The following is a 26,130-nucleotide window of genomic DNA, read 5'->3' on the forward strand; positions in this document are numbered from 1 at the left end:
TTTGAACAGCTGACCCCAAGTATTTAAACTCATACACCTTCGTCACTTCTACTCCTTGCATCCTCACCATTCCGCTGTCCTTCCTCTCATTCACGCATAGGTATGCCATCTTGCGCCTACTGACTTTCATTCCTCTTCTCTCCAGTGCATACCTCCACCTATCCAGGCTCTCCTCAACCTGTTCCCTGTTCTTGCGACAGATCACAATGTCATCTGTGAACGTCATAGTACACGGGAACTCCTGCCTGACCTCGTCTGTCAACCTGTCTATCACCATAGCAAACAAGAAAGGGCTCAGAACTGATCCTTGATGTAATCGTCTCCACCTTAAACCCATCTGTCATTCCAACCGCACACCTCACCACTGTCACACTGCCCTCATAACATCCTACACCACTCTTACATAGCTCTCTGCCACTCCCAACTTCCTCATACAATACCACACCCCTCTCAGCACCCTGTCATATGCTTTCTCTAAATCCATTAAGACACAATGTAACTCCTTCTGACCTTCTCTATACTTCTCCATCAACACTCAAAGCAAACATCACACCTGTAGTGCTCTTTTGTGACATGAAACCATACTGCTGCTTGCTAATAATCACCTCTCCTCTTAACCTAGCTTCCACTACTCTTTCCCATATCTCCATGCTGAGGCTGATCCAACTTTATACCTCTGTAGTTACTTCAGCTCAGCACATCGCTCATCTCTTGCATGTTGGCATGCTTCCCTTGTGTCTGCGTGGATTTCCTCTAGTCTCTCTGGTTTCCTCCCACCATCAAAAAAAAAAAGGAAAAAAAAGGAGGACATGCATGTTAGGGTTAACCTAGCAAGGGTCCGCGACCCTGAGTAGGATAAGCGGCTTGGATAACGGATGGATGGCTGGATGTTCAGGTTAATACTCCTGTCTGTGTCCCTGACCAACTCAATGGAAAGAAGAACGAGAGTTGGTCCCTGGGTGCTGTAGCTGCCCACTGCTCCTATACAATAGGATGGATTAAATGCAGAACACAAATTTTGTTGTAATCAAACAACTGTACAATGACAAAAATAAAGTGGCTTTATTTTCTTCTTTCTCTTGATTCTAATGCAGATAAAAATGCAAATAGCCTCCCTCTCCACAACCCCACCAGAGCGCACCCAACAAACATCCTTTACAGTCCATACAAAGACAGGATGGTAAAACACTTTGCCCTGCAACTCTGATCTAGTAGGAATAAAGGGCGAAAGCTCTTACATACACTGCATACACAACACACCCTCTGCACAGTCTTACAGCCTAAATTAATTGTTTCTGGTGGAATTGTTTCTCTCAATGGTTGGTGCTTCCTGATTTTGGATACTCCACAACACTTCCTAAAACTGTAATTACTCTATTAAACTAATTATGCCAGTGGATGAACAGTCATATTCGATATTTCCAATGTGCTTATTTACCTAGGAACAACAACAAGGTTTTTTAACACCCACCTTATCTGGGGTGGCAGTAAATGTAACAATGTAAATATGATGTAAATGTAACAAAGTTAATGCTTGTGTCTCTCTCTCTTAACCCTTTCAGCACAAAGGGCAAAATAGTTCTAGTTCAACTTCAACTTTATTGTCATGTGTGGAATACAATGAAATTCTTGGGGATGTACCATCAACAGATAGAAGATGTAGCTGATATCACGAAATCCTACCAGTGGCTAAAAAAGGCTGGACTAAAGGACAGCACAGAGGCTCTGATCATAGCAGCACAAGAACAGGCACTCAGGACCAGATCGACTGAGGCAGGGGTCCACCACACCAGACAAAACCCGAGATGTAGTCTGTCCAAAGATGCCCCTGAGACAGTCCAGCACTTAGTAACAGGGTGTAAAATGCTAGCTGGGAAAGCATACACTGAAAGGCATAACCAAGTGGCTGGGATAGTGTACAGGAATATCTGTACTGAATACAGACTGGAAGTCCTCAAGACCAAATGGGAGACTTCAAGTTCCAGACTGACAAGCAGGTGCTGGCAACAGAAGACAGCAGTAGTGATCTACACTGCTCAAAAAAATAAAGGGAACACATAAGCAATGCAATGTAGCTCCAAGTCAATCACACTTTTGAGATATCAACCTGTCCAATTAGGAAGCAACACTGATTTGTGACTCAATTTCACCTGTTGGTAAATTGTCTAATTTCCACCTGGTGGAAATTAGACAATTTGCAAGACAACCCCTATAAAAGGAATGGATTTGCAGGTGGTGGCCACAGACCATTTGCCTGTCCTCATCTTTTCTGGCCGATCTTTGGTTAGTTTTTCATTTTGCTAGTGCCCTCACCACTAGAGGTGGCATGAGGCGGTATCTGCAACCTACAGAAGTTGCTCAGGTAGTGCAGCTCATCCAGGATGGCACATCAATGCGTGCTGTGGCAAGAAGATTTGATGTGTCTCCCAGCACAGTGTCCAGAGCATGGAGGAGGTACCAGGAGACAGGCCAGTACACCAGGAGACGTGGAGGGGGCCGCAGGAGGACAACAACCCCGCAGCAGGACCGCTATCTGGTCCTTTGTGCAAGGAAGAACAGGAGGAGCACTGCCGGAGCCCTACAAAACGACCTTCAACAGGCCACTAATGTGCAGGTTTCTGCTCAAACAGTGAGAAACAGAATGCATGAGGATGGTATGAGGGCCCGACGTCCACAATTGGGGCCTGTGCTCACAGCCCAACACCGTGCAGCCCGATTGACCTTTGCCAGAGAACATCTTGGTTGGCAGATTTGCCATTGGCGCCCTGTGCTCTTCACAGATGAGAGCAGGTTCACACTGAACACATGTGACAGACGTGAGAGAGTCTGGAGACGCTGTGGAGAACGTTCTGCTGCCTGCAACATCCTCCAGCATGACCGGTTTGGCGGTGGGTCAGTGATGGTCTGGGGAGGCATATCCTTGGAGGGCCGCACAGACCTCTACGTGCTAGCCAGAGGTACCATGACTGCCATTAGGTACCGGGATGAGATCCTCAGACCCATTGTCAGACCATATGCTGGTGCAGTGGGCCCTGGGTTCCTGCTCATGCATGACAATGCTCGTCCTCATGTGGCCAGAGTGTGTCAGCAGTTCCTGTATGTCGAGGGCATTGATGCTATGGACTGGCCTGCACGTTCCCCAGACCTGAATCCAATCGAGCACCTCTGGGACATCATGTCTCGTACCATCCGCCAATGTGATGTCGCACCACAGACTGTCCAGGAGTTGACCGATGCCCTGATCCAGGTCTGGGAGGAGATCCCTCAGGAGACCATCCGTCGTCTCATCAGGAGCATGCCCAGACGTTGTAGGGAGTGCATACAGGCACGTGGAGGCCACACACACTACTGAGCCTCATTTTGAATCGTCTTGAAGAATTTCCACAGAAGTTGGATCAGCCTATGTTCTCATTTTCCACTTTGATTTTGAGTATAATTCTGAATCCAGACCTTAATGGGCTAATGATTTTGATTTCCATTGATCATTCCTAGGTTATTTTGCTCTAAACACATTCCTCTGTCTAATAAAGATTTTCAGCTGAAATATTTCCTTCATCGAGGTCTATATTGTGTTTTTAGGTGTTCCCTTTATTTTTTTGAGCAGTATATATGTAGCAATCCCGAGTGATGGCAACATCAGGAAGAAAGAGCATGAGAAGCTAGAGAAATACCAAGGGCTGAGGGAAGAACTAGATCAGATGTGGAAGTTGAAATCTACAGTAGTCCCAGTGGTAATAGGAGCACTAGGGGCTGAGACCCCCAAACTGGGAAAGTGGCTCCAGCAGATTCCAGGAACAACATCTGAGGTCTCTGTCCAAGAGTGCAGTCCTAGAGACAGCTAAGATACTGAGCATAACCCTCAAACTCCCAGGCCTATGGTAGAACTCGAGCTTAAGGAAGACACACAACACCTGAAAAGGGGGAACAGGAAGATATTTTTTTTAATTCCATCAATTCCAGGTTCTCAGGCCTTCTCCATGAGTGTCTTGTTCCAGTAGTCAATTTCTCATCGGGTGTCCCTGGTTCCCCAACACCTGACATGGACTTTGTTGATGTCCGCGCCGGTATGACTCTATTCATGTTACTCTCACTCATATCCGAAGTAGCTGACTTGTATAGCATTAGCAGTCTAAGCCACGGACTCTTACTGGATACTTGTCCCAACTGGGGTGTGAAGCCCCAATCTCCAGCATGGAAAGCCGACATTCTCAGTTCCAGGAACAACATTTGAGGTCTCTGTCCAAAAGAGTGCGGTCCTAGGAACAGCTAAGATACTGCGCAGAACCCTCAAACTCCCAGGCTCTGGTCGAGGACCCAAGCTTGAGGAAGACACACATCACCCGAAAAAGTGTGTGTGTGTGTGTGTGTGTGTGTGTGTGTGTGTGTGTGTGTGTGTGTGTGTGAGTGCGTGTGTGTGCATGTGTGTGGGCTGAGGGAAGTACTAGATTGGATATGGAAGGTCAAATCCACTGTAGTCCCAGTGGTAATAGGAGCACTAGGGGCTGTGACCCCCAAACTGGGAGAGTGGCTCCAGTAGATTCCAGGAACAACATCTGAGGTCTCTGCCCAGAAGAGAGGTAGATATATGTACAGTATACATCTATACAGTTTAAATATATGTACAGTATAAATATAGCTGGACAAGTACAAATGTATGTGTACAGTGGCAGAACTGCATATAAGTATGTGTATAGTGTCAATCAGTCATTCCTGGAGATTTTATTTCGATCGCCAAATAAATTTGCAGAATTTCTTCCATAGTCTTTTATTTAAGATTCGTATCTGCAGTACACCTTTGTGCGACGTAAGGAAGCTCATTTGTATATCTACCACACTCGTGGTTTCTGCCAGAAATACACTGAACGCTGTGCTGCGTTCTCCTCTTGTACACTGGACTGGAATGCAATACTAAAAAGCAAGCAGGCCCACCTATCACATTAGCAAGGTGTAAGTAAAATTAATATGCACAACTGGATATTTGGAGTAGGCCTGAAAAGGTAACAGTCAGATAAGTAAATAGCCCATAATGGGCCTAATGAGATTTACGGTGGAACAGAGCTGATGTGGTTAACGAACTGATTGTTGACAGTTTGATAACAATAGCTGCACATATACACAAGCCTACTTGTTCTGATAATAGGTATGAGCATTTAAAAAAAAAACTTTCAACAAGAAGCATGTTTTTGATAGTACTGAATGTTCATATTGTTCTGATATTGTACTTACAACATTGAATCAAATATGAAAGGCTAGCGTATATTCTGTTTGTTTTACTGATGAGATGGGAAAAAAACAAAACAAAATAAGAGCCTGTTAACTCCACCTCAATACACTTATTTTTTCCCGTTTATAAAGCATGTGTATATTGTTTTACTGATGAGAGAAAATAAAAACAATGAAATAGCCTGTTATCGCTGCCTAGATGCATTTATTTGGTCTCGTTTATGAAGTATTTAACATGTTCCAGATGATATTAGATGTGGCAATGGCAGGAAAAATGGTCTGGAACGATAACTTATGCACGAATTCGCTATTCTCATGTTTTATAGATAAGGCCTATTGTGATTTGGGTCATGATGGTTTGTCATTTTTAAAAAGTGGGTCCCCAGAAAAAAACGTTTAGGAAACAATGATCATGACGATTCCCCATCACACTGGCCCCAGATCACCCTCCCCAAGATGTCATCCGCCAACGACTCTGGACATCTTCGAAGGCACAGCATCAGCGTACCTTGGACAATTTATATACACAAGTCAGAGTGTATGAAAGTCAAACCTAAGTTTTGTGTGTTTCATCATGAGCCTCCTTCTTACATAAAAACCCTGAAATTCATGAAAAATAAGAACACAATGATACTTTCCAGTATAATAGAAGAGTATGGCTTACAAAACAAGCCTAGCTCTTTAAGGTTTTTTTTTTTTTTAATGTAATACCATTTCAATCTCTTATCTGTGATTTTATTCTATTGCACTTTTTATGCACCTGTCCCCTTTTGTGTACTGTGAAGATCTCAAAGCCAAGCTGTTTGTATATGCAGCGTTTCAATAATTAAAAAAAAATACTATCAAACATATCTCTTCCAAATGGCTGGTTTACCTATTCAAGGTGATGCGAAAATGGCAGTGCAAATGGTTAGGAAGGTTCATTTATGCACATTGAGTGTTATAAAAGCGATATATAAGTTTAATTTCTTCTTCTTCTTCTTCTTCTTCTCCTTCTTCTTATTATTATTATTAATTCGCTCCTCTCACGATTTATAGGTGAGACCTATTGTGAATTGGCTCACGATGGTTTGTCATTTTTTTTTAAAAAGTGATTGCCCAGAGAAAAAAGTTTGCTAAACATACATTGCACAGTATGAGTGCAAAATATACGGTATGACTGACAGAGGTACGTGCAGAGTCGGTATCTACATACACCAACTGTTGGAGAGGGAGATGCGTCCAGTGACACGGCAGCTATCGCCTCATCTGTGGGACGCTGCACTAGCCCAGGTTAAACTGAACCGAACTGAACTGAAGTGAACTATCTGCACAGCTCCGGCCGCTCCGCGCGGCCGGGGCTGCATGGGTAAACAGCACCGCCCCGGCGCTTGTTGTCGAAGTGTGGAACGACGCATCGCAGAGCGCCGTGCTCGATTGACGCTGTCTGCTGAGCTGCTACCGACTGCGGCTGCCTCCGGATAACACGGCTGCTCGCTAATTCACGTCCGCCGGGGCTTTCGCCGAAAAGCCGAGAGTAAAAAAAAAAAAAAAAAAAAAAAAAAAAGGTCCGAGTTTCAAAAAAAAAAAACACACAAAGCGAGCGAGGGAGAGAACGAGCGAGAGCGAGCGAGCGAGAGCGAGCGCGAGACAACAAGGCGGGCAAGAAACGTCGCTCCGCCGGAGTCCGCACCCAAGAATGGCTTCGGGAGACCTTTACGAGGTAGGATAAAATCCCGTAACACTCCGTAGATGTCGGCGAATAATAGAAATAGGAAGTGAGGGGGGGGGTCGTCGCGTATACATGTGAGGTGAGGGGAGGGGAGGGGAGGGGAAGGGGGGGGGGCGATGTCCCTGAAGCCCTTTTAAACAGGCAAAACTAACCCGAGCCTCTCTTTGGGAAGACGGGGTTGGTGTAATTTATGGGGTGCACTTTATGTGGCTTCGGGCATACTTTCAAAATGAAGGTCGGCGGCGAGCGGCGAGAGGTCTAGATCGGATACGAGGGGCTAAACTCCAGTCAGTCAGTCAGTCGGCCGGTCAGTCAGTCAGTCAGTCAAAGTGGTGGTAAAGTGACAGCGGAGCGGATCGGACTGACATGCGGCGGACGTGATGGGGTTTGTGGAGATGCGCGGATATCCAGTCATCACGTCCCTCGGGGCGGCGTGCGACTTTTCCCCGCGCACTGTTGACAGGAGCAGGTCGACGACAGCTCGTTTCTGTTTTGATCGGCAGGTTTGAGGTTTGGCTGTTTTTAAGTCTGTCTTAGTTTTTATTATTATTATTATTATTATTATTATTATTATTATGTAAATATGGGATGGATTTGTCATGTGTTGGTTTATCAATTTGGAGTGTTAAAAAAAAAGTTGCCCAAGTGGAGGGATGGGTGGGTAAGTGACAGCGTGTCTGTTGACTTGAGTTTGCGTGGTGGCCAGGCTGCTCTTCCTGTAGCTGTTGACAATGCTAACAGAATCAATCACTTTAATGTTCACCACAATGACGTGTGTGTGTGTGTGGGGGGGGGGGTAAGGTTGGGCAGGCTGCCTCGGCTGGACTTTTTGTTGTTGTTGTTGCTGCTGAAAAAAAAAACATGTCATCCCAGAAAGGTGCCGTCATGATGAACAAATACGTTTGAAAAAAAAACCAAAAAATGAAAAAAGAACAAGTCTTCGTTTGATAAAAACAGGATTAAATCAAAATGACAAAAACATAGAGCAAATTCATTCTAACCAGGAAAGGCATATGAACCTCACAGATCTAGCCTGCCCCTCTTTAAACCTTTCTACTTTGAAAGAAGGACCACACTTCAACGTCCATAACTCTTGAGCAAGGAGTATCACTGATTTCTTCCGTTTGAGAGCTGGGTGGTGGTGGGGGGGTACTACAGTAAATAACGGTATGTGTTCAATGTGATGGCAAACACTACATTACCAGTGAAGCGAGATATGAATTAGAGAGCAGTCAATTATGTAAATAAGTGAAGTGAAATTGAGGAAATCGGTACTCTTTCATGGACACTTCTTTGACAGTTTCCATAATTTCCTGTGGATGTGCTTTATAGTAACTGACCTCATAAGCTAACACCTATGCTTTGAACGATGTGTAGTCATGCTTTTGATAACATTAGATGTTATCTCTTATCCTCTTCTCTCCAGTGCATACCTCCACCTTTCCAGGCTCTCCTCAACCTGCTCCCTGCTCTCACTAAAGATCACAATTTCATCCATGAACATCATAGTATACAGAGACTCCTGCCTGAGCTTGTCTGTCGACCTGTCTATCACCATTGCAAACAAGAAAGGGCTCAGAACAGATCCTTGATGTAATCGTACCTTCACCTTGAACCCATCTGTCATTCCTACCACACACCTCACCACTGTCACACTGCCCTCATACATATCCTGCACCACTCCTACATACTGCTCTGCCACTCCCAACTTCCTCATAAAATACCATACCTCCTCCCTCGGCACCCTGTCATATGCTTTCTCTAAATCCACAAAGACAATGCAACTCCTTCTGACCTTCTCTACACTTCTCAATCAACATTCTCAAAACAAACATCGCATCTGTAGTGCTCTTTTGTGGCATAAAACCATACTGCTTCTTGCTAATAATCACCTCTCCTCTTAACCTAGCTTCCACTACTCTTTCTCATACATTCATGCTGTGGCTGATCAACTTCATACCTCTGTAGTTACTACAGCTCTTCACAACACCCTTATTATTGAACATCAGTACCAGTATGCTTCTTCTGCATTTCTCAGGCATCCTCTCACTTTCCAAGATTGTGTTAAACAATCTAGTCAAAAACTCCACAGCCATCTCTCCTAAACACCTTCATGCCTCCACAGGTATGTTATCTGGATGAACCTCCTTTCCACTTTTAATCTTCTTCCTAGCTGCCCTCAGTTTCTCCTTGCTAATCCATCACACTTCCTGATTCACTATCCCCACATCATCCAACCTTCTCTCGCTCTCATTTTCTTCATTCATCAGCCCCTCAAAGTACTCCTCCCAGCTTCTCAACACACTCTCCTCACTTGTCAGCACATTCCATCTCTATGCTTCATCACCCTAACCTGCTGCACATCCTCTCCAGCTTGGCCCCTCTGTCTGGCCAATCAGTACAAGTCCTTTTCTCTTCCTTAGTGTCCAACCTCTCATACAACTCACCACATGCCTTTTCCTTTGCTTGTGCCACCTCTCTCTTTGCTTTACGCTGCAACTCTATGTACTTTTGCCTACTTTCTTCATTTCTCTGACTATCCCACTTCTTCTTTGCCAACCTCTTCCTCTGTATATTTCCCTGTACTTCCTCATTCCATCACCAAGTTGCCTTCTCTTCCTTCCTCTGTCCAGATGACACACCAAGTACCTTCCTAGCTGTCACCCTCACTATTTCTACAGTAGTTTCCCAGCCATCCGGAAAGGCAGAGAGAATTTTATATATATATATATATATATATATATATATATATATACATGGATGTATGCATGCATATATAGCCACCGTATCTAGTGTACATAGTGTGTATTTTTATGTATATAATATACACACTGATGAGCCAAAACATTATGACCACGTGCTTAATATGCTATGCTGTTGGTCCTCTGTGTGTCACCAAAACGGTGCTGAGCCGCCGAGACATGGATTCTACAAGACCCCTGAAGGTGTCCTGTGGTATCTGGCACCAAAACGTTGGCAGCAGATCTTCAGTCTTCAAGTCCCATAAGTTACGAGGTAGAGCCGCCATGGATCGGACTTGTTGGTCCAACACATTCCACAGATGCTCAATCAGATTGAGATCTGGAGAATTTGGAGGCCAGGGCAACACTTTGAACACTTCATCAGGTTCCTCAAACCATTCTCAAACAATGTATGCAGTGTGGCAGGGTGCATTATCCTGCTGAAAGGGGCCATTGTCGTCAGGGAATACCATTGCCATGAAGGGGTGTACCTAGTCTGCAACGATGTTTAGGTAGGTGGCACCTGTCAAACTGATGTCCACACGAATGAGTTTCCCACCAGAACATTGCCCAGATCATCCCAATCCCTCCACTGGCTTTCCCAGGTAAACGGCGCACATGTACACGGCTATCCACGTGATCTAAAAGAAAATGGGAGTCATTGGACCAGGCGACCTTCTTCCACTGCTTCAAAGTCCAGTTCTGACACTTGTGTGCCTATTGTAGCCATGTTCAATGGTGGACAGGGGCCATCATGGGCACTCTGACCAGTCTGAGGCTACACAGCAGGGTGTGATGCAGTGTGTTGTAACATATTCCTCCCGTAACTATCATTAAACATTTCTGTGACTTGTGTCACAGTAGACCTTCTGTTGGTTCGGAGTAGATGGGATAGTCTTCGTTGCCCTCACACATTGATGAGCCTTGGGCACCCAACACCCTGTCGCCGAGGTGTGGTTTGTCCCTCCTCGGACCAGTCAGTATGTACTCATCACTGCTGACCGGGAGCAAACAACAAGCCTTTCCGTTTCAGCAATGCTGTGATACACCAAGTACCTCGAGTATACTCGTCTGGCCATAACAATTTGGCCCTTGTCAGAGTTGCTCAGGTCTTTACTTCTGCCCATTTATCCTGCATCCAACAGGTTGAATATGAGAACTGATTGTTGGCTTACCATCTGATCTACGCAGACCTTGACATGTGCCCTGTTTGGAGATGATCAACATTATTCGGTTCACCCGTAAGTGGTCATAATGTCATGGCTCATCAGTACACACACACACACACACGCACACACACACACACACACACACAGGTAGTCCCCAGGTTACAAACGAGTTCTGTTTTTGAGTCTGTTCTTATGTCGAATTTGTATGAGTTGGAACAGTTACGTAGAGTTCACATCTAGATGATTTCTGAGTATATGGTATATATTGGACCTAAAACATCATAAATATAACGGACTGTATAACGTGAATCAAATGTAGTGGACATATGGACATAATTGACCATAGGTTGTTGAAGTTGACGGGCTCACTTTAAGGGCTCAAGTAGTGGCCATGGTGACGTAGCGCCACGTGGTTGGGCGGGGTGGTGAATGAAAAGAAACAAACGACGGGTGGTGGTCAAAGGCAGGAGTTGTTCGTCTGTTTTCTCCCAACTTCCACACTGTTATAATAACAAATGTAACCACGGTACAGTATTTATTATTGAGAGAGAGAGAGACTGCGTGTATAGGTATAAAAAAAACTTTAAAGAAACATTTCTTACATTTCAAACTCACCACCTGCCACGGTCCCGGGAGCGGGTCGCGACCGGCGGAGGCCGGCCGTTTGAAACGAGAGCCCCCGCTCGGGGGCTCGCCTCCCACCTCACCCGGTAAGTGAGAAAGCAACAAGAGCGTTTCACCTCTCTCTGAACGCGTTATTATCTCCACCTTCGTTTCAGCCGTGACCGTTTTCCTTTTCTTCGGTGCGTCGCCATCACTTGCATCAGATTTACGCCTTTGAAGCCACGATCACGAGGGTAAACACACGAAAAATTCAAGCGAAAACACAACGCACACAACGCCCCTGCGATCCGATTTAAAATGGCGGCGACGGCGTGGCGTTGTTCTCCCTCGGGCCGACGAACCGCCTAAAACGCGCAGTGCTTTGGGCGCCGTGCGAAGTAGTCCGTCCGTTCGTTAGTACGAACCGTTGTGTGTAACTCGATTTTTTCCCCCTTTTTTTTTTTTAATAATTGGCTTTACGGAGGTCGGTTCGTTACGGGCGTTCGTAACCCGGGGCCTACCTGTGTGTGTGTGTGTGTGTGTGTGTGTGTGTGTGTGTGTGTGTGTGTGTGTGTGTGTACTGAGCCTACACAAAGTGACACAAGGTATTCCTCTTGTTTGTGGAAACACTGGAACAAATGTCTATTTAATCATTGTGGACTTGTGAATTGCTGTTTGTAGCTATTTTTTGTGTGTTGTTTTCCTGTGTTGTATTTTTGTTGTTGTTTTTAGTATGGACCTACCTATGTCTGAATAAAGTAAGATTTGAATATTATATATATATACATATAGTTTTTTTCCAGAAACCATCAGTGGCGTTGATAAAAGTGCTCACCAAACGAGGAGCGGAACATCAAGATATCAATAAGATAGTTAACAAGCTATTAATATATCTTAATATCTATATCTCCAAACCGCTTATCCTGCTCTCAGGGTCGCGTGGATGCTGGAGCCTATCCCAGCAGTCATTGTGCAGCAGACAGGGAGGCACCCTGGACAGGCCGCCAGGCCATTACAGGGCTGACACACATGCACACATTCACACCTAGGGACAGTTTAGTACGGCCGGTTCACCTGACCTACAGGTCTTTGGAATGAGGGAGGAAACCGGAGCAACCGGGAAAAAAAGCCATGCAGACACAACAACAACAGCAACAACTCAGTTTTGTGTAGCGCCTTTCAAATAACCCGAGGAGGCTTTACGCTAGATAAGAAGAAAAAAAAACACATTAAAACAAAGCTCAAAAGACTACAGACCATAGCGTCTGTAGTCTTTTTCCACTTTAGTAAAAAGGTAGGTTTTCAGTAGTCTTTTAAAATTGTCCAAACAAGCAGTGTTGCAGATCTCTCCTGGAATAGGGTTCTAAAGGGTAGGGGGCTGCCACCCTAAAGGCTCTCTCTAGACTCGGAGAGAGCATGCAAACTCCACACAGAGGATGACCCCCGAGGTTGGATTACCCCGGCACTTGAACCCAGGACCTCCTTGCTGTGAGGCGACCGCGCTACCCATTTCGCCACCTTGCCGCATTTGTGGAGGCCTGACAGCCTGTCCAGGGTGTCTCCCCGCCTGCCGCCCAGTGATTGCTGGAATAGGCTCCAGGATCCCCACGACCCTGAGAGCAGGATAAGTGGTTAAGATAATGGATGGATGGATATATATATATATATATATATATATATATATATATATATATATATATATATATATATATATATATATATATATAAATATAAAGACCCCAATTCCAATGAAGTTGGGATGTTGTGTAAAACGTGAATAAAAACAGAATACAATGATTTGCAAATCCTTTTCGACCTATATTCAATTGAATACACTACAAAGACAATATATTTAATGTTCAAACTGATGACCTTTATTGTTTTCTTGCAAATATTCACTCATTTTGAATTTGATGCCTGCAACACGTTCCAAAGAAGCTGGGACAGGGGCAACAAAAGACTGGGAAAGTTGAGGAATGCTCAAAAAACACCTGTTTGGAACATTCCACAGGTTAATTGGAAACAGGTGAGTGTCATGATTGGGTATAAAAGGAGCATCCCCCAAAAGGCTCAGTCGTTCACAAGCAAGGATGGGGGAGGTTCACCACTTTGTGAACAACTGCGTGAGGAAATAGTCCAACAGTTTAAGAACAACGTTTCTCAACGTACAATTGCAAGGAATTTAGGGATTTCGTCATCTACAGTCCATAATATCATCACAAGATTCAGAGAATCCGGAGAAATCTCTGCACATAAGCGGCAAGGCCGAAAACCAACATTGAATGCCTGTGACCTTCGACCCCTCAGGCGGCACTGCATTAGAAACCGGCATCATTCTGTAAAGGATATTACCATGTGGGCTCAGGAACACTTGGGAAAACCATCGTCAGTTAACACAGGTCGTCGCTACATCTACAAGTGCAAGTTAAAACTACCATGCAAAGCGAAAGCCATATATTAACGACACCCAGAAACGCCGCCGGCTTCTCTGGGCCCGAGCTCATCTGAGACGGACATTTGAGTCCACATTTCAAATTGCTTTTGGAAATCATGGACGTCGTGTCCTCTGGGCTAAAGAGGTAAAGGACCATCCAGATTGTTATCAGCGCAAAGTCCAAAGCCAGCGTCTGTGATGGTATGGGGGGTGTTAGTGCCCATGGCATCATGGGTAACTTGCACATCTGTGAAGGCACCATTAATGCTGAAAGGTACATACAGGTTTTGGAGCAACATGTGCTGCCATCCAAGCGACATCTTTTTCAGGGACGCCCCTGCTTATTTCAGCAAGACAATGCCAAGCCACATTCTGCACGTGTTACAACAGCGGGGCTTCATAGTAAAAGAGTGCGGGTACTAGACTGGCCTGCCTGCAGTCCAGACCTCTCTCCCATTGAAAATGTATGGCACATCATGAAGCGCAAAATACGACAACGGAGACCCCGGACTGTTGAGCAACTGAAGTCGTACATTAAGCAAGAATGGGAAAGAATTCCACCTACAAAGCTTCAACAAGTAGTGTCCTCAGTTCCCAAACGCTTATTGAGTGTTGTTAAAAGGAAAGGTGGTGTAACACAGTGGTGAGCATGCCCTTGTCCCAGCTTCTTTGGAATGTGTTGCAGGCATCAAATTCAAAATGAGTGAATATTTGCAAAAAAACAATAAAGTTTATCAGTTTGAACATTAAATATCTTGTCTTTGTAGTGTATTCAATTGAATATAGGTCGAAAAGGATTTGCAGATCATTGTATTCTGTTTTTATTCACATTTTACACAACGTCCTAACTTCATTGGAATTGGTGTTTGTGTATATATATATATATATATATATATATATATATATATATATATATATATATATATATATATATATATATATAATGTGTGTGTGTGTGTAGAGAGAGTGAGAGAGCCCTCTAAATTATTATTTTTCTGAGACCACAAAGCTATTTTTTTCACGATCTGATGGATTCCCTTGTTGTCTGTTGTAATTGTTAAATTGTGAACATACTGAAAAGCCTATCTGATTTAAAAAAAAAATTTTAAGTAAGAATGACTCTGCTATTTATAAGGACTTCCTGATCCGTTGCATTTGGAAGGCTTGAGAGTCCAGAAAGCTCTGTGGCACAGTTTTTCAGTATTAAAACTGTGTCAAATTGGTTGGAGACCTTAGATTTAAAGGTATTTTGTGCGCCCTGGATAGTGAGGATGAGGAGGTGTCAGGAGACGTTTGTAATTAAGCTGGTTATTATTAAGCTTTCCAAATGATATTGCCTCCAGCCTACCGATCATCCATCAAATGTTTAATTTTTCCCCCCACTATGGTGCTGAATAACAATACTGCCACAAATAAGCCCATTTCAAAGTCAAGGTGACACAGTGACAGCTTAACAAAAACTGTTACATCCTTAAATTAAACAACTTAAATTGAGGAAATGATTTAAATAGCAATTTCCCTGTATAGAAGGGTTATGAAAATTGTTAAATTTCTTTCGAAGTCATTATTTGCATCTCACTTAAATTCCACCTTTTTTCATTCAAACTTTTGTCCAGCCACTTGCCACATCATCCTTTTTCCCTCAACAAGAACAGCTCCAGCCATAGATGTTTTAAGCTGTAATCCACAACTGTCTATTTTTATCCATTTTGAAAAGTGATGACTTGACAATTCTGCTAGGCAATCAATATTAGAGGAACAATGTTCCAGTCTAGTTAAATTTAGGAAGCAGAAAGAAATAGGCCTGTTGCCACTGATTTACTTGGACAAGGTGTAGCAGCCATCCTGGTTCTTGTGCTCTCAGCTCTCCTGTAAATAGTCCACACACTTGTAAAATACCACCGTTGTGTTATGTTTAAGTAACTTGCGGACCGCAACTTCAGTTCGAACACTTCGCCTTTATTGTGTACTGCACATCACAACTTCTTTTCGGCAGACTGTTGTAAAAACTGCCCTACCTTCTGCGACAACCATAGCCACGACTTGTTTGGCTCATACACAACATTTCTCCCCCCATAGGAAACCACAGAAACAACACAGTTGTGCTTGCACTCGAACTCAAAACCTAACTAGGTAATCTGGTAGACTACCAGTTACCAGCATAGCCATGTGGATTATTCTGCCATGTGACAGACTATGCTCCGAACACTAATGGAGGAAGTCAAAGTTTGTGACATAGTCTTTGAGGTAACTTGGCCTGACCCAGACTCGGGGCCAGACGGGCTTCTGGTTCAGCCAGGGGTTCTGCTGGCTCAGGTGGGCACCCAGCTGGAGCCTGCAGCTGTTCAGCAGGGAAATCGAGGTCCCCAACCGTAACCCAAGTCCTCATCAGTCCCTGGGTCTGTGATGGGGGGGGTGCCACTTTCCAAAGCCAGTTTGCATGCCACCATGATCCATTGGACAGGCGGGCGGTGGCTGGCCCCAGCTGATCGGTGACCTGCATCTGCGTGGACCAAAGGAGAGCAGTTTGTGGTTCCGGCTGGGTCAGCGAACCCAGACCCAGTCCAGCACAGCGAAAGGAGGTGGTCTAACCCTCTGTCTCCTGTCAAACTGCTGTTTCATTCGATGCTGACGATCCGTGACCTTGTCGCTTTGTTGGGGTGCTGTTGCTGGTGTAACAACTGCAGGTAGCCACAGCTGATCCAGGGGAAGCTGCAGCTCACATCCCATCATCAAAAAGGCTGGGGAGCTGCCGGTAGTGGAGTGTGGTATTGTCCGGTAGTGCAGCAGGGTGCCGAACAGTGCAGCCGAGAAGGGAAGACCATCAGCCAGGTGCGCTCTGACATTGTTTTTTCAGTGTCTGGTTGAACATCTCAACCCCCGCCCCCCATTTGCCTCCAGGTGGTAGAAGGCTGTGCGGATGTGGTTAATTCCTCGGTCCTCCACAAAGTTGCAAACTTATCTGAGATAAACTGCGAGCAATTATCTGTAGTGATGGTTTCAGAGATGCCCCACCAAAGAAACAGAGAGGCAGGAAAGTCTGTGACCACCCAAGCTGTAATGGACCCTGTGGCAACCACCTATGGCCACTTCGAATGGAGGTCATAGGCTACCACAAGGAAGCACTGATGCTGTGGGACACCATGGAGCTCCCCACAGATGTCCACCTGGATGTGTTTCCAAGGTGTGGGTGGCCACTGCAAAGGCTGCAGAGGTGGCGGGGGTGGTGGGCCTGTCTTCCCACTGACAGGGCAGGCCGTGCAGTCTTTTACCATAGTCTCTATATCTCTGTCAATACCCAGCCACCACACTAAGCCCCTGCAGCGTTGCTTCACCTTCACCGTGCAACCCACTATCACGTCTTTTCGTGTCATAGTCATGAATGATGAATCTACGAATTCATGCTGTGCAACACGTATTTAAAAAAAAATGTGCTGACCAGCACGAAATACAACTGTATTTCAGTTGGAAGGCTGTTTCATGTCTGCACCACTTTTCTTTTTTTCCTGACAGTCGGGACTCGGGAGCGCAGAAACCATATAGGTTAGGGTTAGGGCTGAAGAGGATCTGTCGCATATCAACCTGTGGATTTTAAAGACATTTTAACATTTCTCAACACAAAAACACGAAAGTGTCCTTGATACCTCAACAATATGACAGGCTAAAGTTACGCCCATCCGTTTTCATTATTTCTCCTTCGATTCTGAGAAATCAAGCTTGTTTTGGTCGGTTTCAATAGCGGAAGGCTACATTACCCTACCCATGATCCTCAGCGAGTTTGAATGTCGTGCTGAGTGTCACGAAAAAAATTGGAAAATTCATGTCTGTGTACACGAATCTGTAGATTAAATGTCGTGACTACTTCATGAACGGCCGTGAGACTGAGCTGCACAATGCCTAGAAGACCTTCGTGTGCCATAGACAGGACACACGCTCTCAGGGTGCTGGGGATGACTGTGCAGAGTCCCCACGCCACACAGACATCGTTCCAGCAGGACAGAGCATCCCTGACTTGAAGGTAAGGTGCAAGCTCCTCTGGGACTTTCAAGGGCCACCCCTCCCGGATGAAAGTGCACAGCTGGGAGAGCGTGGGGTCCTGCGCTGATGCGAGCTGGAGGTTCTGATTGGAGACTATGGCCTTGAGTGGGGTGTGGAGCATATGGATAAGCTCCGGTTCTGTTTTGTCTGGGCCTGGGTCCGGTGTGGGGTTGGGGGTGGCTCGAGAGAGCAGGTCTGCCACCATTTTCTCTCTGCCGGGAGTAAACAGTGTGGTGAAGTTGTATTGCTGGAGCCTCTCCAACCAGCGGTGGATCCTTAGTGGTTGATGCTCCAACCCAGTCATAGCAAACAGGGCTGTAAGGGCCCGGTGGTCCATCCGCGGTGTAAACTGCCATCCATACACGTACATGTGCCATTATTCACATGCCCAGACATAGGCTAACACCTCCCGCTCCCCCACAAGTACTTTTGCTCAGCTGAGGTGAGGGACCGAGAGGCAAATGCTACCGGGTGTTCAGTGCCTCGCTGAAGTTGAGACAGCACATCTCCGACCGCTGTATTGGAAGCATCTCAGGTCAGGATTGTGGGGCTTGCCGGGTCAAATTGTGCAAGCACAGGCGGTGAGGTGAGCTGCGCCTTGAGTTGGCGAACAGTAGCAGAGAGGCACGAGTCCAGGTCCAGGTTGCGTCCTTTTTCAGGTGCTCTCGTAGTGGGGCAGTGGTTGTGTAGTATTGGGGAAGGAAGCGCAGATAGTAGGTTGTTATCCCCAGGAATGATGTCAGTTGGGCTGGGCAGGACGGCTCAAGGAAACGCTGCACAGCCTCCACATTAGAGTGAAGTGGGCTGAGGCCATCAGCGGTCAGGCGAAACCCCACAAACGCGATGCACTACCCCTGTTTAGTGTGAGGTTGTACCTGGTGAGGACATTGAGCACCCTAGTCAGGCATTCATTATGGAGGGCCAGTGTCGCACCATGTAGTACTATGTCATCCAGGTAAATGACCACTCCAGGAATGCCAGCGAGGATGGTGGTCATGATTTTCTGGAAGCAGCTGAGGGCGGAGCTGAGGTCCAAAGGCATGTGGGTGTAGCGAAAAACCCCAGCATGGGACACAAAAACTGTAAGGTTGCGGCTGTTAGGGTGCAGCGGGACCTGCAGGTAGCCCTGGCGAAGGTCAAGTTTGGAGAACACGCAGGAGCCATAGAATTTGACAGTCAGTTCCTCCACTGGGGGCAGTGGATACTTGTCCAGGATCACAGCCTTGTTCACTGACCTGAGATCAATGCACGGGCGCAGACCTTCTGACTTTTTCCTTGCCACCACTAAGTTCGAAATCCAAGGGGATGCATCCATTTGCTCAGTTATGCCTGCCTCCAAGAGCGCTTGCAGTTCGGCAGTTACATCGTCATGCAGGGCGAGGAGTAGGTGGCACAGGGGCTGAATGACATGATGCACCTCAGGGTTGAGGAGAGGCTGGTGGTTAAAGGCAGTGAGGCAACCAAAGCCGTTGAACAGAGAAGGCCAGCATTGTTGCCAAGGCGAGCTAACTGTCAAGATGGCCGACCCGTTGTTGTCCAGGAGAGAGAAACCCAGGTCACAAAACAAGTCCATGCCCATGAGGCTGGTTCCATGGCGAGACACTTGGAAGGTGAACGATGGGAGGGGCTTGGTCCCATAGTGCACAGAGAAGGTGATTTTGCCCACCATGCCAATTTTAGAGTGTCCATAGCCATACAGATCCTCAGTGTCAGCAGTGGGTGTCCGGAGTGGAAAGAGCCGCCGGACAGTAGCAACATTTAGGAGCGACTGTGAGTCCAGCAGTACTGGCAGGTACACCCCGTCTAATTCCACTGTGCATCACTTAAATGGCTGGGAGGTGGAGCTCACTAAACGAATGGTTGTTGGTGCTGGCGGACCACGTGAATGTTGCACTGGACTGGCGGCTGCAGGGGCAGAGTGACAGACCGGCCCTGGCAAAATGGTTCTGCTTGTCACAGCGTTGACACCTCTGCCCCTTGGCAGGGCAGGTCAGGGCTTGGATGGAGTGTGATGAGGAGCTGCAATTACCACTGGTCCGGCATGCTGCTGCACCCTGGCATCCAGCAAAATTCACCTGAGGGCTGTCCTCCGGGGACCCAGGGCTCGGAGACCCGTGGATGGCCGCACCGTCTGCGTCAGTAGCATGGGCTGGGAGAGGGAGGGGCTGGAAGGGTGCAATGCTAAACCAGCTGCAGATTCAAGCTGGAATGCTATTTCCACAGCCTTTGCCAGGGTTAAACCATCAGGGAACATTATTAGATGTTTCTCCCTGAGTTTCGGGTTAATAGTGTGTTCAGCTACCTGGTCCCTTATCAGTTCACTCTCGAGTGCCCCAAACATGCAGAGGCTGGCCAGGCCCCTCAGGTCAGCTACATAATGATGGATTGACTCACCTGTCTGTTGCCGTTGCTGGTGGAAAAAGATGCGCTGGAGCATAACGCTCTGTGGGGCAGTGAAATGTTCAGACAGCTGTGACATGCAGCGTGTGTAGAAGCGGGTCCGAGAGTCCGAAAAATCCACTGTCCCTCGCTGCCCAGGGTGTAGATGAGCATAGCTCATCCGGACGACGAGAGTGTCTCCAACCATGGTAAAGTTGCCACTCAGTACTATGTAACCTGACTCCATGACCCTGATGGATAAAATTATGACTCATTAAGGGAGAAAAGTTGCGGATTTCAGCTTTTATTTCACTTTTAACTATGCTAAAACTCTCATCAATACCTGTATTATAACCTAGCAGTGCTGTAATGCCGTCCATCTCAGGACATCAGTCAGAGTATTGGTATTCACTTGAAATGAAGCCTTGGTAGTGCCAGCACTCCACTCCACAATTTCCGTCTCATCAAATTTTGGAATCTATATCCCCCCACGCACACACACACACACCCCACCACTACCACCAAGAACACTCTTGTCTAATCTCCTACACTATTGTACACCTACCTGCACTCTCTGCTCTTTCCTACTCACCAGTCTATAATGCAGGGTGGAATGGCATATCGATGTCAAAGCTGGAGACTCATGAATGCATTTTATTTTTTTCTTCATATGCCGCACAGGACTGATCTCATAGGATTTACAGTGAAGCAGATGCTCCAATATAAATGAGTAAGGTATTTGGTTTATTAAGTTTTTAAAGCAGCACCAAGTAACTTTTACACTTAAAACATATCATTAAATTAAATTTGGTGGCATAGTGTGATGGCCATGGGAGAATGACGCAGTCGCCGTCCAAATCAGTTCCCTAGAAGTCTTGTTTTTTTGCTTTGCATTTTGTCTGCCAGTGGGAACAAAACCTCTCAGGAAATACAGAAATAGCAATTTTACTTTAACTCGTTCCTTTAACAGTTTAACACAGTTCCTCTACTTCCGAGATAGTCTTTTGCAATGCAGCTTGTAAATAAATAATAATGATAAATAAATTCACGCATCTTGCTATGTAGAGGATATGCAAAAGACGCTGCAGGAAAATCCAAAAAGTTGCCTTTTACCGCTTCAGTAGTAGTATTATTTCTTCACGTCTCAGAACTACTTGGAGGTTTCATTTTCTTTCAGTGATGCTACTTGTCTAATTTTCTCTTTTAACATATTGGAGTAAGATTAGTTTACATGACAAATACTGCTAGTAAAAGGCAAAACAGTATTGAGTACAAGCACTAGTTCCTGTAATGTCCTTTTGTCTTGCATTGTGTTTTTGCTCAGTTTGGATGTTCTTAGGCTTAAGTCTCTGCAAAATAGATATCTGTTGTAATTCAGCGTGTGTCATCATCTTGTATAGTGACTTCCAAAGCTTGGAAACACATCTGCTCACATGAGACCATAACTGACCAGGGGTAAAGTCATTTGATATGGGCCAGCAACATCACATGGCTGGACAGTGACGCATAAAGGGAAATTTCGCCGGTTTTTATGTGGCTGTCCAATCACTGTTGAGTGCAAATGTAGTCAGTTGAAGCAGTAAATTCCTCAGTGCGTGGTATATTGACTGAGAAATCTTGAGTTTTCCTGGTCATGGAGCTGCGCTGGCAGCATCTCTATGTACCAGGGTACATTGCACGCGAACTTCTGACACCGAAACCCCAAATCCTTCCAAAGCCCACTCAGCTTGTGGAGGTGGGTGTTTTTTGCGGCTCTGTGTACAAAGAAAGGCGTCTTAAAATATTCTCTCTTTGATTTAGAATATCGAAAAATGATGACAATTGAATTGGATTAGTTTTATTGACAACAAACATGCTTTCTCGTCGTATCGTGCCTTGGATGCAACAACGACAGAAAGAAGAGAGAGGAGGAAGTAAGCATAAGCTACCACCGATTACCAACAGATGTTGAACGGTGCAAAGAATGGCTCCGGGTGATTAAAAAAAAACAAAAACAAATACGACGAGAACGCACCGACATCAGTACTGAGAAATCTTCGAGTATCTCTTTGCATTTTGCAGCAGATGACTATGACAGGGAGATATTTCAACTATGCAATACTGCATTAGTACTGCATTCATATTCTGCACATATGTTTACACATTTATTTTTCTTTTTATATTGTTATAAATTGTGGTGTAATGCGAATTTTTTACATATTTCTTATTTTTCTATTTTTCTTATAGTTTCACTTATGCTCATATATATGTTGTCTTCTGGAATGGGAGTACCTGTAACTTGACCCAATCTACCCTCGGGGATCAATAAAGTATTTCTGATTCTGATTATGTTGATAGTTTCTCTTAGCCATGCAAAACCTGGACTAGTCACCGAGTTTGAAATGGGTGTTCTTCAAAACATCTTCTCAGGCAGTCATGCCAGGCCTTTTGAAATAATACAGAACACACAGAGACAACTGGCATTTACTGAAGCTTTGTTTATTTTTTTTCAAAAATAAATATTTTGTATTATGCATTGATATTTCATCCTTTTTTGGTCTTAATATTTTTTTCACTAAATGCCTAGATTTAAAAAAGTGCGTAACAGGTTCTGTTTAATTGCCCTGTTTCCATAACGGGGTGAAATAGGTTTTCAAATCACTTATTCCTTCTCACTTAGAAAACCCACCCCAAAGGCAACAGCGTTCCCATTCTGCCACAAATGGTTTATTTTTAACCATATATTACCCTCTTCCCCTCCCAAAAAAAACATACTTTGCCCTGTTTTGGGAGAAAAATGCAATGGATCTTGCCTCTGAAATGAACGATCGCTGCTGCATAAGCCAGCAGGTATGATTTTTGCATGCATCTGACACAGGTGTACCTGCAGCTAAGTTTGATAATCTTTAGTGTGGAAAAAAACAATTCAAGTTTGTATACATGTAGAAATCAACTTTATTTAAACCAACACATGTTTCATGTTATTCGATTTTCAAATAAACTTTTAGCATATTGCACATCATACTTTGACAAGACAAAGTCCAGATCAGTCCCAACAAGCTTCATGGTAAAAGTGTACATTGTTGGCTGCATTGAATTTAGCAGCATCATTACACAAATGCTTGCATTTCATATCGTCACAGCTCGGCCTTTGTTTCATCCACTTCAGCATGCCCTCTGTACTGATCATTGGGAGAAGGATATTTGGCTCTGATGCAATGTATGACACAGGCAGGCAAGACGATGTGGTTCCCTTTGCCAAGTTTCTTCCCTTGTAGCACCCACTCAAAAAAAGATAAGCAGCTAGACGATATTGTCTGCAGGGTAAAAGACAGGAAAGAAGGTGGTTGTTCATCAGGAAGCTACAAGTACTGATCATATACTGTATCGTTAGCAGCTATTCCCAGAAAGTTGAATCGGTTGATCTGGACACAAAGTTTACTGGGAGAAATGTTTCATCACTCGTCTAATGCCCCTTTTCCACTGCATGGTACTGGCTCGACTCAACTCTACTCGCTTTTTTTGGTTTTCCATTGGGCAAAAGTTAGGGATAGTACCTGGTACCAGGTACTTGTTTTGGTGCCACCTCCATCGATGTCCCAAGTTAGCTGAGCCGATACTAAAAGGTGACATGAAAATATCACTATGAATAAATAAATAAAAAATATAAGATCTAAACATAAATAAATATATGTATATTTATTTTAAAATAAATAAAATCCTATAAAATAAACAAAAATAATTATAAGTAAAATAAAAACAAATAAAATATAAACAAATGTAAATAACATTTATTTGTATTTATTTAAATATAAATAAAATCTGACCAGTGATTGGTCAGAGAGAAATTGAACAGCTCTGTTTATAACCAGGAAATGCCAAAGTGAGCCTTGTTAAACTTGTATTATAGTTGATTATCTATATAAAAAAATTTGTTGTCAGCGAATCTCTTAGTTATGCTAATATTGTTCATGTGAAGCATTAGAGTTGGTCTTGTTGATTTTTTTGAAAATAAAACACTTGTGTGGGGCGCTGGTAGACAAGGGAGGAAAAACTAGTCAACACGCCCACAAATGACCAGTGGGGCTTCGCCGTGAGGGGTTCTATCTGCAGTGGAAAACCAAATCTCAAAAAGTATAGCGAGTAGAGTCGAATAGAGTAGAGTGGAGTTGAGCCAGTACCATGCAGTGGAAAAGGGGGCATGAGTGACTTTGTCAGTCTTCACTAACTGCAGGTATCCTCAACCTTATAAATAGAACAGTTGCATAATGACCAAAACCGGCAATCTAACACAGGTTTCATGTACAAATTGCCAGTTTCGGTTGCTATGCAACTATGCTGGTTTTGGTCATTAACACAGTGGTCATTGTAATTGCAAGTTACCTAAGTGAAGATGACAAATAACGTCGGGGTGACGATACTCTGGGCAACTTTTTGGCCAATATGGTGGGACAATGTGCATGCAACAGGAAATTTAGTTAGATGTGGGGAAATTGTACTACAGAATTCATCTGGGTAACGAGGTTTTCATGCAATCAGTGCAAATGTGTTCAGAAAACCGCTTGTCAACATTGCCATGTATCACCAGACTAGCCTATAGCTATTACTTTTTTGGCCAAAACATAGCGTACTTGCTCAGTGGGCATCTGCCAGCCCTGCTGGTCTTGGTGGTATTTTCCAGTTTTTCTTTTTGGGTCCTGAAGAAAGTATCCAGCACATCGCTGTCCATGGGAAGAGTAAAACTAACATGCATAGTAATACTCACACATGCTGTTTTGGGGTTGGCGTCGGCGACAGCATCCAACAAAAACTAACCACGCTGAAATTTATTGTAGCAGAATGATTCAGATTCTGTTGGCATTGGAGGGCAATTTGATCCATGGCACCACCAGTCGCTGTTTGCTCTCGGCAGCTGAGGTTCTGGAGTGTCTCTGCCAGCCGTAGCCTCTTGCTCGGCTAATGCAGCAGGGGCCTTGGCGCCTCTGCACTGCATTTCTTCGGTCTTATACTCTGGCTCGAACAAATTCGATTGAATATCTGGGTCTGCCAAAACACTGTAAAATGTATCCTCGTCCGTAAGATCCTCTGCGCTCATATTTTGGGACGTCATTTTAGCTGTTGGAAATGGAGCTCGTTTGCAAAACAAGCGAAAAGAACAAGGACATTTTGGAGTGGTATCTAGAGCACGCCCCCGGAGGCAGAGACTAGAAGTCCAAGCTGCCCCTATTTGGTCCTTGTCGTTAACTATGTCACTGACGCATCAATTTATGACACTGGTGCCAGAAAAAGAACAGATTTTGCAACTACGTCCCAGAGACACAGAAAATTGTCAACAACTGCAGACGTTTTTCACACTATATCCCAAATTCGGGTAGAGATAAGGTTGAAAATCGGGCAGCACAGCGGCGCAGTGGTTAGCGTGGTCGCCTCACAGCAAGAAGGTCGTGGGTTCGAGCCCCGGGGTAGCCCAACCTTGGGTCATCCCAGGTTGTCCTCTGTGTGGAGTTTGCTTGTTCTCCCCGTGTCTGTGTGGGTTTCCTCCAGCTGCTCCATTTTCCCCCCCAGTCCAAAGGCATGTAGGTCAGGTGAATTGGCTGTTCTCAAAATTGTTCCTAGGTATGAGAGAGAGAGAGCGTGTGTGTGTGTGTGTGTGTGTGTGTGTGTGTGTGGGCCCTGACGGCTGGTTCAGAGTGTCTCCCCGCCTGCCTGGGGACTGCTGGGATAGGCTCCAGCATCCCCGCAACCCTGAGAGCAGGATAAGCGGTTCAGATAATGGATGGATGGATAAGGTTGAAAATCGGTGAAGTGTTCCTTTAATGCTCTGACATCGTTGTGGTTATTGATTAGCAGTTA

General features: G+C 45.0%; 1 protein-coding gene across 1 annotated transcript in view; it reads left to right on the forward strand.

The window, feature by feature from the left end:
• The first annotated feature begins 6,576 nt into the window (after positions 1-6,576).
• LOC130111454 (chromodomain Y-like protein 2) overlaps positions 6,577-26,130 on the forward strand; it is an 80,155-nt gene continuing 60,601 nt past the window's right edge. Inside the window, exon 1 of the mRNA XM_056278652.1 lies at positions 6,577-6,925. Within this exon, the coding sequence (XP_056134627.1) occupies positions 6,902-6,925 (24 nt within the window). The 5' untranslated portion in view covers positions 6,577-6,901. The remainder of the gene's footprint in view (positions 6,926-26,130) is intronic.

Source organism: Lampris incognitus, chromosome 4 (genome assembly GCF_029633865.1).
Source record: "Lampris incognitus isolate fLamInc1 chromosome 4, fLamInc1.hap2, whole genome shotgun sequence".
NCBI lineage: Eukaryota > Metazoa > Chordata > Actinopteri > Lampriformes > Lampridae > Lampris > Lampris incognitus.